The sequence below is a fragment of the Oncorhynchus nerka genome, unplaced genomic scaffold, assembly GCF_034236695.1.
Source record: "Oncorhynchus nerka isolate Pitt River unplaced genomic scaffold, Oner_Uvic_2.0 unplaced_scaffold_1005, whole genome shotgun sequence".
Taxonomy (NCBI): Eukaryota; Metazoa; Chordata; class Actinopteri; order Salmoniformes; family Salmonidae; genus Oncorhynchus; species Oncorhynchus nerka.
This window is the reverse complement of record NW_027040296.1, coordinates 17,231-29,572: the sequence shown is the minus strand read 5'-3', so window position 1 is coordinate 29,572 and position 12,342 is coordinate 17,231. Positions and strand designations below refer to the sequence as shown.

The 12,342-nt window shown below is 42.3% G+C and overlaps 1 protein-coding gene across 1 annotated transcript; it reads left to right on the top strand.

Moving 5' to 3' along the window:
• The first annotated feature begins 2,134 nt into the window (after window positions 1-2,134).
• On the top strand, window positions 2,135-3,426 carry LOC135570282 (hatching enzyme 1.2-like). Its single transcript, XM_065016397.1, has 2 exons — window positions 2,135-2,369; window positions 2,855-3,426. The coding sequence occupies exons 1-2, from the start codon at window positions 2,135-2,137 to the stop codon at window positions 3,424-3,426; spliced, it is 807 nt and encodes a 268-aa protein (XP_064872469.1).
• The last annotated feature ends 8,916 nt before the right edge of the window (window positions 3,427-12,342 follow it).

Here is a 12,342-nt window from a genome sequence, read left to right as displayed (position 1 = left end):
GGGGAAGGCTTGGGCGAGTTGCTGTTGGGGGTGCAGTGCTGTTGACCGGGGTAGGAGTAGCCAGGTGGAAAGCATGGCCAGCCGTAGAAAAATGCTTATTGAAATTCTCAATTATGGTGGATTTATCAGTGGTGACAGTGTTTCCTATCTTCAGTGCAGTGGGCAGCTGGGAGGAGGTGTTCTTATTCTCCATGGACTTTACAGTGTCCCAGAACTTTTTTGAGTTAGTGTTGCAGGAAGCAAATTTCTGCTTGAAAAAGCTAACCTTGGCTTTTCTAACTTCCTGTGTATAATGGTTTCTAGCTTCCCTGAACAGCTGCATATCAAGGGGGCTGTTCGATGCTAATGCAGAACGCCAGATGACACAACAGTAGTAGGCTTGATTACCAACAATCATGAGACAGCCTGCAGGGAGGAGGAGAGGGCTCTGGGAGTGTGGTGCCAGGAAAATAACCTCTTATTCAAAGTCAACAAAACAAAGGAGATGATCGAGGACTTCAGGAAACAGCAGAGAGAGCAGCCCCCTATTCACATCGACGCAGTGGACAAGATGGAAAGCTTCAAGTTGCTCGGCGTACACATCACTGACTAACTGAGATGGGTCACTCACACAGACAGCGTGGTGAGGAAGGCGTAACAGCACCTCTTCAACCTCAGGAGGCTAAAGAAATTTGACTTGTCACCTAAAACCCTCACAAACTTTTACAGATGCACAATCGAGAGCATTCTGTCGGGCTGTATCCCCGCCTGGTACGGCAACTGCACCACCTACACCTGCAGGGCTCTCAGGAAGGTGACGCGGTCTGCCTTAAGCATCACGGGGGGAAATTACCTGCCATCCAGGACAACAACCACCCGAGTCACTGCATGTTCACCCCTCTATCATCCAGAAGGTGAGGTCAGTACAGGTACATCAAAGCTGGGACCGAGAGACTGAAAAACAGCTTCGATCTCAAGGCCATCAGACTGTTAAATAGCCATCACTAGCACATTAGAGGCTGCTGCCCTATATACATAGACTTGAAATCACTGGCCACTTTAATAAATGGAACACCAGTCACTTTAATAACATCTACATATCTTGCATTACCCATCTCCTATGTATATACTGTATCCTTCACTATCCTACTGTATCTTATTCTATACCAATCTGACATTGCTCGTCCATATATTTTTATATTCTTGATTCCATTCCTTTACTAGATGTGTGTATTGGTGAATATGTTGTGTAATTGTTAGATATATTGTTAGATATTAATGCACTCGTCAGAGGAAGCACAAGCATTTCGCTAAACCCACAATGACATCAGCTAAACGCGTGTTTGTGACCAATAACATTTGATTTAATCTATTGGTAGATGGGTAAAAAATTACAAAAAGCAGACATTGAATTTCCCTTTGAGCATGGTGAAGTTATTAATTCCACTTTGGATGGTGTATCAATACACCCAGTCACTACAAAGATACAGTCGTCCCTCCTAACTCAGTTGCCAGAGAGGAAGGAAACCGCTCAGGGATTTAAACCATGATGCCAATGATGACTTTGGAGGTCTTTGTTATTTAGCCATGTTTCACTAATGCAGGTCTTATCTATACAGGCACAACTACCACAATCTATAACAAACACAATTCTTCCAATACATTTGTTTCATATTTCCAGACAAATATTAAAATGATGAGTTTGTCTGAACAACTTGTTTCCCTGTTCTATAGCATTTGTCAAACAGGAAATGGCAAATGTGACAATATTTAACCAGTGGCCTGCTCAATCTGACACGTTCCTCAGCACATCATTGTAGTAGAGTCAACTGTCATTACATTAGTGTGTGACCTATTTGTTGAGTAGGCATGGCCAGGTGTAAATGGACCCGTATGGATTAAAACCATGTTGAAACTGTAGGTGTGGTGGTGGAGCCCTCCCTTCAGAGGTTTATTTAGGACTAACAACATGGACCCCAAACCAGAATCCTCCAGCAGACACACCTGAGGAGGACTGTATAAAAAGCCCAGGACTGACCAGACAGAATCACACATCAAGACTCTCCAAAGCATCTCCAGGACCAAGAAGCCATCTAGAGTATCTCCACTGTCAGATCCAAGGAGCCATCCAGTCTCTCCTCTCCACACACTGAAGATGGAACAAAGCCCCTCTCTCACCCTGCTGCTGCTACTGCTGCTGGGCCTCTCTCAGGCCAACCCTCTCATGGAGGATGGAAGTGGACCAGAGATCCTAACAGACAACCCTGAGGCTGTAGACATCACTGAGAGAATTCTGACCACTAATAACGGCTCCAGTCAGTTCCTGTTGGAGGGGGACATGGTGGCACCAACAACCAGAAACGCCATGATTTGCTATAGGTACAACCAACACACACTGAAAACAATATTGTGCGAATTCTACTTTTAAAACTATCTGCATCAGCTTATTTAGTATTTCCAACACAAGGTATTTTTATGTTTAATATACTTCACTTTTAGTGTTTCAGAAAGTTGCATGATCACAAAATATACTTCGCTTCGTTAAAACCTGCATACAAACATTGTGTAGAAAGTAGCATTATAAAGTCAAAGAATGTGGAATTACCCACAATCCTCTAAAAACAGAGACAGGTGTCATAGTTGTTGCTAGAACTTAAAGTTAGTAAGTTGAGGGAAAATTTCCCTTGGAGTTGTTTTTACGTGCATCTTATGTTGATATATTTACATTTTTACATTTCAGGTTGGTTAAACGAGTGAAGTAGAGTAAAGTACTAATTATATTGAAGTAAAGATAACAAATATATTTTTTTAGGTCAAAATAATTGTATTTTCTAATATAATTGACTAACACCCTGGATGTTATTTTACAGTACAGGGTGCTTCTGGCAAAAAGGCTCCAACGGACTGGTTGAAGTGCCCTACACAGTGAGCAGTAGCTTCAGTTCCTCTGACAAGCAGGGCATTGAAAACGCCCTCCGGGCCTTCCCTTCCAAGACCTGCATTCGCTTCGTGCCTCGGCAGAATCAGGTTGACTTCATCAGCTACGAGCCCAGAGACGGGTGCTGGTCCTCTCTTGGGAGAGTGGGAGGCCAACAGACGGTCTCTCTCCAAATGGACGGCTGCGTTTACTTCGGCATCATTCAGCACGAGACTCTCCACGCTCTGGGCTTCCAGCACGAACAAACCAGGAGCGACCGTGACGAGTACGTCACCATCAACTGGAGTAACATCGACTCTAACAACGCCTTTAACTTTGATCGATCAAACACCAACAACCTGAACACTCCCTATGACTACAGCTCTGTCATGCACTATGGAAAAACAGCCTTCTCTGTCAACGGGATGGACACCATCACCCCCATCCCCAACCCCAACGTGCCCATCGGCCAGAGACAGGGGTTGTCCACCACGGACATCCTGAGGATCAACAGACTCTACGGCTGCTGAGAGGAAGACATCAAGTCACAGGAGAAAAGTCTGGAAAAGACCAGATGAAGGAAGTCAAGTCTGACATATATAATGTTATCTTATTGATTTAAAATCATTGTTGAGTTGTAACTTTTAAAAAAAATGATCATTGCTGTAGTTGTGTAGTTCTCAAATTATTTTAATCATATGACTTAATTAATTATCTAAAATAAACAAGATTGAAAGCAGATGCTATTGTTTAATTCTAGTGTTTTGTAGTGTGTGTGTTTGTCTGTGTGTCTGTGAGAGATAAAGAGAGAGAGAGAGTTAACAGACTGGGCACAAGTCCTCCATGTCTGTCCTGATCCAAGACATTCTTCCTCCAATCAGCACTGGAGTTACATCACTTCTGTCACAACTACAATGACATCATTTCTCTCACCTAAACACAATAAGACACTAGGAATATTCACAACTACAATGACATCATTTCTCTCACCTAAACACAATAAGACACTAGGAATATTCACAACTACAATGACATCATTTCTCTCACCTAAACACAATAAGACACTAGGAATATTCACAACTACAATGACATCATTTCTCTCACCTAAACACAATAAGACACTAGGAATATTCACAAGGACATCATTTCTCTCACCTAAACACAATAAGACACTAGGAATATTCACAACTACAATGACATCATTTCTCTCACCTAAACACAATAAGACACTAGGAATATTCACAACTACAATGACATAATTTCTCTCACCTAAACACAATAAGACACTAGGAATATTCACAACTACAACGACATCATTTCTCTCACCTAAACACAATAAGACACTAGGAATATTCACAACTACAATGACATCATTTCTCTCACCTAAACACAATAAGACACTAGGAATATTCACAACTACAATGACATAATTTCTCTCACCTAAACACAATAAGACACTAGGAATATTCACAACTACAATGACATCATTTCTCTCACCTAAACACAATAAGACACTATATTCACAACTACAATGACATAATTTCTCTCACCTAAACACAATAAGACACTAGGAATATTCACAACTACAATGACATCATTTCTCTCACCTAAACACAATAAGACACTAGGAATATTCACAACTACAATGACATCATTTCTCTCACCTAAACACAATAAGACACTAGGAATATTCACAACTACAATGACATCATTTCTCTCACCTAAACACAATAAACACTAGGAATATTCAATACAATGACATAATTTCTCTCACCTAAACACAATAAGACACTAGAATATTCACAACTACAATGACATCATTTCTCTCACCTAAACACAATAAGACACTAGGAATATTCACAACTACAATGACATCATTTCTCTCACCTAAACACAATAAGACACTAGGAATATTCACAACTACAACGACATGAATAGAGGGCTGGGTAAGAAAAAAACCACTAATAATTATTTAAGGAAGTAAAGAATCAGTGAGGCTGACATGAATACATGCAGTGGAAATCCAGCTATTGAGATGTGGCTCTTGTTAAGTTAATCAGGTGTTAAAATTAAGTGAAAAGGAGACTGAAACAGGACTTTAAAAAGAGCTTCAGCTCCTGGTTGGACGCAGCTCAGGAGGCCGGAGTCCATCTGGCAACACAGAGACCTGCCCGGTGAATACAACCAGGGATGGAGGACTCAACTGTATCCTCTATTTGTTTTGTTTATATAGGCAGAAGTAAAGAAATGTACAGTATTCACACGGGGTAGTAGGGTATTCACAGAGGGTAATAGTGCCGTAGGGTATTCACAGGGGTAAAAGGGTAATAGGGTACACACAGGGGGTAATATGGTATTCCCAGGGGGTAATAGAGTAGTAGGGTATTCACAAGGGGTAAGAGAGTAGTAGGGTATTCACAGGGGGTAATAGAGTAGTAGAGTATTCACAGGGGGTAACAGAGTAGTAGGGTATTCACAGGGGGTAATAGAGTAGTAGGGTATTCACAGGGGGTAACAGAGTAGTAGAGTAGTAGGGTATTCACAGTGGGTAATAGAGTAGTAGGGTATTCACAGTGGGTAATATAGTAGTAGGGTATTCACAAGGGGTAAGAGAGTAGTAGGGTATTCACAGGGGTTAATAGAGTAGTAGGGTATTCACAGGGGGTAATAGAGTACTGGGTATTCACAGTGGGTAATAGAGTAGTAGGGTATTCACAGGGGGTAATAGAGTAGTAGGGTATTCACAAGGGGTAAGAGAGTAGTAGGGTTTTCACAGGGGGTAAGAGAGTAGTAGGGTATTCACAAGGGGTAAGAGAGTAGTATGGTATTCACAGGGGGAAAGAGAGTAGTAGGGTATTCACAAGGGGTAAGAGAGTAGTATGGTATTCACAGGGGGAAAGAGAGTAGTAGGGTATTCACAGGGGGAAAGAGAGTAGTAGGGTATTCACAAGGGGTAAGAGAGTAGTATGGTATTCACAGGGGGTAATAGAGTAGTAGGGTATTCACAGGGGGAAAGAGAGTAGTAGGGTATTCACAGGGGGTAATAGAGTAGTAGGGTATTCACAGGGGGTAACAGAGTAGTATGGTATTCACAGGGGGTAACAGAGTAGTATGGTATTCACAGGGGGAAAGAGAGTAGTAGGGTATTCACAGGGGGAAAGAGAGTAGTAGGGTATTCACAGGGGGAAAGAGAGTAGTAGGGTATTCACAGGGGGTAAGAGAGTAGTAGGGTATTCACAGGGGGTAATAGAGTAGTCAGTAGACAGTCTATCATTATCATCTCTATATTTGTTTATCATCTCTATACTGTTCCTTTAAATGGTTTGAAACCTGAACATTTTAGTTTATCATGGTTATTATTATCATTATGATCTATCATAGTTTACCCATGATAGTTGTTGATAATCCCAGTAATATTAACAACCCATGATAGTTGTTGCTAATCCCAGTCATATTAACAACCCATGATAGTTGTTGATAATCCCAGTCATATTAACAACCCATGATAGTTGTTGATAATCCCAGTCATATTAACAACCCATGATAGTTGTTGATAATCCCAGTCATATTAACAACCCATGATAGTTGTTGATAATCCCAGTCATATTAACAACCCATGATAGTTGTTGATAATCCCAGTCATATTAACAACCCATGATAGTTGTTGAAATCCCAGTCATATTAACAACCCATGATAGTTGTTGATAATCCCAGTCATATTAACAACCCATGATAGTTGTTGATAATCCCAGTCATATTAACAACCCATGATAGTTGTTGCTAATCCCAGTAATATTAACAACCCATGATAGTTGTTGATAATCCCATCATAAACAACCCATGATAGTTGTTGATAATCCCAGTCATATTAACAACCCATGATAGTTGCTGATAATCCCAGTCATATTAACAACCCATGATTTGTTGATAATCCCAGTCATATTAACAACCCATGATAGTTGTTGATAATCCCAGTCATATTAACAACCCATGATAGTTGTTGATAATCCCAGTCATATTAACAACCCATGATAGTTGTTGCTAATCCCAGTCATATTAACAACCCATGATAGTTGTTGCTAATCCCAGTCATATTAACAACCCATGATAGTTGATAATCCCAGTTGTTGATAATCCCAGTCATATTAACAACCCATGATAGTTGTTGATAATCCCAGTCATATTAACAACCCATGATAGTTGTTGATAATCCCAGTCATATTAACAACCCATGATAGTTGTTGATAATCCCAGTCATATTAACAACCCATGATAGTTGTTGATAATCCCAGTCATATTAACAACCCATGATAGTTGTTGCTAATCCCAGTCATATTAACAACCCATGATAGTTGTTGCTAATCCCAGTCATATTAACAACCCATGATAGTTGTTGATAATCCCAGTCATATTAACAACCCATGATAGTTGATGATAATCCCAGTCATATTAACAACCCATGATAGTTGTTGATAATCCCAGTCATATTAACAACCCATGATAGTTGTTGATAATCCCAGTCATATTAACAACCCATGATAGTTGTTGCTAATCCCAGTCATATTAACAACCCATGATAGTTGTTGATAATCCCAGTCATATTAACAACCCATGATAGTTGTTGCTAATCCCAGTCATATTAACAACCCATGATAGTTGTTGATAATCCCAGTCATATTAACAACCCATGATAGTTGTTGATAATCCCAGTCATATTAACAACCCATGATAGTTGTTGAAATCCCAGTCATATTAACAACCCATGATAGTTGTTGATAATCCCAGTCATATTAACAACCCATGATAGTTGTTGATAATCCCAGTCATATTAACAACCCATGATAGTTGTTGCTAATCCCAGTCATATTAACAACCCATGATAATCCCAGTCATATTAACAACCCATGATAGTTGTTGATAATCCCAGTCATATTAACAACCCATGATAGTTGTTGATAATCCCAGTCATATTAACAACCCGTGATAGTTGTTGATAATCCCAGTCATATTAACAACCCATGATAGTTGATGCATCTTTAGATCTCCCCTCGTTCTATATTCTAACAGATGTTTCCATCTCTGTCCATGAAACCGTGTTTTCCCGGCTAAATGCATCTTGGAACATGTAGTCCTACCGCCGTGTTCACATCGCTGCGCTTAAATAGTGAAAAAAATATATAGTTTATCAGCATTTTAAGCCAAAACATTCTGATTTGTTCCATCAGCCGTATTAATTGATACAGTTTTTACCTCCACTACACTACTTTGATATGCATTGTGGGGATTTAAAATGGACTAGATGCAATGCCCACCAAAACAAGTGGGTATACAGCAAATACCTGCGTATACCTTCCACGACAGCAGTGAGTGTAGTACCTTCTGTGTAGTATGAGAGAGGAGATAACATGGTACAGTCCAGACTAGAGTCAGTATGAGAGAGGAGATAACATGGTACAGTCCAGACTCCCAGTGGTTCAGTGGTTCCTCAGGACAGACTAGAGTCAGCATGAGAGAGGAGATGGTTCAGCAGGACAGACTAGAGTCAGTATGAGAGAGGAGATAACATGGTACAGTCCAGACTCCCAGTGGTTCCTCAGGACAGACTAGAGACAGTATGAGAGAGGAGATAACAACTCAGTCCAGACTCCCAGTGGTTCCTCAGGACAGACTAGAGTCAGTATGAGAGAGAGATAACATGGTAGAGACTCCCAGTGTTCCTCAGGACAGACTAGAGACAGTATGAGAGAGGAGATAACAACTCAGTCCAGACTCCCAGTGGTTCCTCAGGACAGACTAGAGTCAGTATGAGAGAGGAGATAACATGTCCAGACTCCCAGTGGTTCCTCAGGACAGACTAGAGTCAGTATGAGAGAGGAGATGGTTCCTCAGGACAGACTAGAGTCAGTATGAGAGAGGAGATAACATGGTACAGTCCAGACTCCCAGTGGTTCCTCAGGACAGACTAGAGACAGTATGAGAGAGGAGATAACAACTCAGCCCAGACTCCCAGTGGTTCCTCAGGACAGACTAGAGTCAGTATGAGAGAGGAGATGGTTCCTCAGGACAGACTAGAGTCAGTATGAGAGAGGAGATAACATGGTACAGTCCAGACTCCCAGTGGTTCCTCAGGACAGACTAGAGTCAGTATGAGAGAGGAGATAACATGGTGCAGCCCAGACTCAGTGGTTCCTCAGGACAGACTAGAGTCAGTATGAGAGAGGAGATAACATGGTGCAGCCCAGACTCAGTGGTTCCTCAGGACAGACTAGAGTCAGTATGAGAGAGGAGATAACATCTCAGCCCAGACTCCCAGTGGTTCCTCAGGACAGACTAGAGTCAGTATGAGAGAGGAGATGGTTCAGCAGGACAGACTAGAGACAGTATGAGAGAGGAGATAACATCCAGACTCAGTGGTTCCTCACAGACTAGAGTCAGTATGAGAGAGGAGATAACATGGTCAGTCCAGACTCCCAGTGGTTCCTCAGGACAGACTAGAGACAGTATGAGAGAGAGGGTAGATAACAGACTGAGTACAGTCAAGACTCAGTCCCAGACTCCCAGTGGTTCCTCAGGACAGACTAGAGTCAGTATGAGAGAGGAGATAACATGGTACAGTCCAGACTCCCAGTGGTTCCTCAGGACAGACTAGAGACAGTATGAGAGAGGAGATGGTTCCTCAGGACAGACTAGAGTCAGTATGAGAGAGGAGATAACATCTCAGCCCAGTCTCCCAGTGGTTCCTCAGGACAGACTAGAGTCAGTATGAGAGAGGAGATGGTTCAGCAGGACAGACTAGAGTCAGTATGAGAGAGGAGATAACATGATACAGTCCAGACTCCCAATGGTTCCTCAGCCCAGTCTCCCAGTGGTTCCCCAGGACAGACTAGAGACAGTATGAGAGAGGAGATAACATGGTACAGTCCAGACTCCCAGTGGTTCAGTGGTTCCTCAGGACAGACTAGAGTCAGTATGAGAGAGGAGATAACATGGTACAGTCCAGACTCCCAGTGGTTCCTCAGGACAGACTAGAGTCAGTATGAGAGAGGAGATAACATCTCAGCCCAGACTCCCAGTGGTTCCTCAGGACAGACTAGAGTCAGTATGAGAGAGGAGATGGTTCAGCAGGACAGACTAGAGTCAGTATGAGAGAGGAGATAACATCTCAGCCCAGTCTCCCAGTGGTTCCTCAGGACAGACTAGAGTCAGCATGAGAGAGGATATAACATGGTACAGTCCAGACTCCCAGTGGTTCCTCAGCCCAGTCTCCCAGTGGTTCCTCAGCCCAGTCCCCCAGTGGTTCCTCAGGACAGTCTCCCAGTGGTTCCTCAGCCCAGTCTCCCAGTGGTTCCTCAGCCCAGTCTCCCAGTGGTTCCTCAGCCCAGTCTCCCAGTGGTTCCTCAGGACAGTCTCCCAGTGGTTCCTCAGCCCAGTCTCCCAGTGGTTCCTCAGCCCAGTCTCCCAGTGGTTCCTCAGGACAGACTAGAGACAGTATGATTGGAGCAGGCGCGGTGCACTCGCCCTAAAAGGGGACGTTGGCTGCGCTGATAAAACAGACTTGATCTTAAAATCAGTCGATGACGTGAGACATATTTCATAGAAGTATTGAACTGTTTTTCATGTTATAGTATTTGGGGAAAAGTACCAACGTTTCCGTGACACCATGTAACTCCACTACAGAATTCATATCAAACCACTAGAGTCAGTCCTCTATACCTGACAGTGGAGACGTGTGTTTCACTCCTCAATGAAAAACACAAGAAGCATAGAAACATCTGTTTGTTTGACCATGCTGGTCATTTATGAACATTTGAACATCTTGGCCATGTTCTGTTATAATCTCCACCCGGCACAGCCAGAAGAGGACTGGCCACCCCACATAGCCTGGTTCCTCTCTAGGTTTCTTCCTAGGTTTTGGCCTTTCTAGGGAGTTTTTCCTAGCCACCGTGCTTCTACACCTGCATTGCTTGCTGTTTGGGGTTTTAGGCTGGGTAACACCGTACAGCACTTTGAGACATCAGCTGATGTACGAAGGGCTATATAAATACATTTGATTTGATTTGATTTCATATCAAACCACGGAACCAGCCCCTGTCACCAGTGATGCTTGGGCCTTCCAAGCCAGCCAGCCCACTGAGGGGTTTCACTGCAGCCCAAAATAATTGTGACCCAGAACACTAAAACCAGTTCTCAGTTGGGCCTCTACTGTAGAAGGTACAGAACATCATCACCCAGTTTAAAGTATAAACAAGGTCACCGTGTACCAAGCACACCAAGTACAGCAAACAACTTTTACTGTCACTATGTGGCAACAACTACATCTAAACTTTAACTGAAGGTCTCAAGCTATATTTAATCATTTTCTAAATGACAAAACTAGGCTATCAAGACATGGCTACTCAGGCTACTCAGGCAGGCCAGCGAGACAGAGAGGCAGCTCCCTATCTGCAGGCAGGACAGAGACAGAGACACAGCTTTCTATCTGCAGGCAGGACAGACACACAGCTTTCTATCTGCAGGCCGGACAGAGACACAGCTTTCTATCTCCAGGCCGGACAGAGACACAGCTTTCTATCTGCAGGAAGGAAATATGAGCCAGTACTACTACTGTTGAGAATATAGTACATGCTACATGTTATCCAATACAGTACTACTACTGTTGAGAATATAGTACATGCTACATGTTATCCAATACCGTACTACTCTGTTGAGAATATAGTACATGCTACATGTTATCCAATACAGTAGTACTCTGTTGAGAACGTAGTGTCGGCTGCATTATTTTGGTTGCACCTGCTTGTATAGTACAGGCACAGGTCTAGATAGTAGTGTTTACTTTCGCTTCAAGTTCATTCATTAACCCAGCTTGGCCTCTCTGGGACGGCAGGGAAAATCTGCAACTTGAAATTGAGCGATTGAATGGGAAAGCCTCTATAGAAGCTATAAACAGCAGATTTCCAAGTGGAATTATTTATTTATTTTAAACTCAGGACTGAGCTTTAATTTTGTCAGTGTTCTGTTTTGTGTTGTAACATTTAATTCCAATACAGTCTGACACAGAATATAGAGGGAATACTTCGCCATAACAAAGTTGGTAGAAATATAACTAACTTCACACATGAACCACGATCGTATCTACAGTACGTACCACCACGAACAATGTAGAATTCTGATTTGATACAGAAGAAAGTAGAAGGTGTACAGAGAAGAAATAAAGAAGAAATGTCCCTCAATCAAAATGCTTGTCTAGAATGTTCTCAGAATGTAGGCTAAACCGTGGAAATGTGGGTTAGCAGGTTAGATGAGACTTCTTCTTCGATGCTGCCAAATCAAAACCTTGTCAACAGACTCTGTCTTGAGTTCTGGCAGCCTGCCTGAATATCTGTGAAACCTTGTTACATAATACAACTAACCATGCTGGTGCTTTTTACACGGCCACACAAACGTTA

Coding starts and splice junctions, on each gene's coding strand:
- LOC135570282 (XM_065016397.1), top strand. CDS start 2,135: ATGGAACAAAGCCCCTCTCTCACCCTGCTGCTGCTACTGCTGCTGGGC. Junction 2,370..2,854: donor TTGCTATAGGTACAACCAAC/ACACACTGAAAA, acceptor TTTACAGTACAG/GGTGCTTCTGGCAAAAAGGC.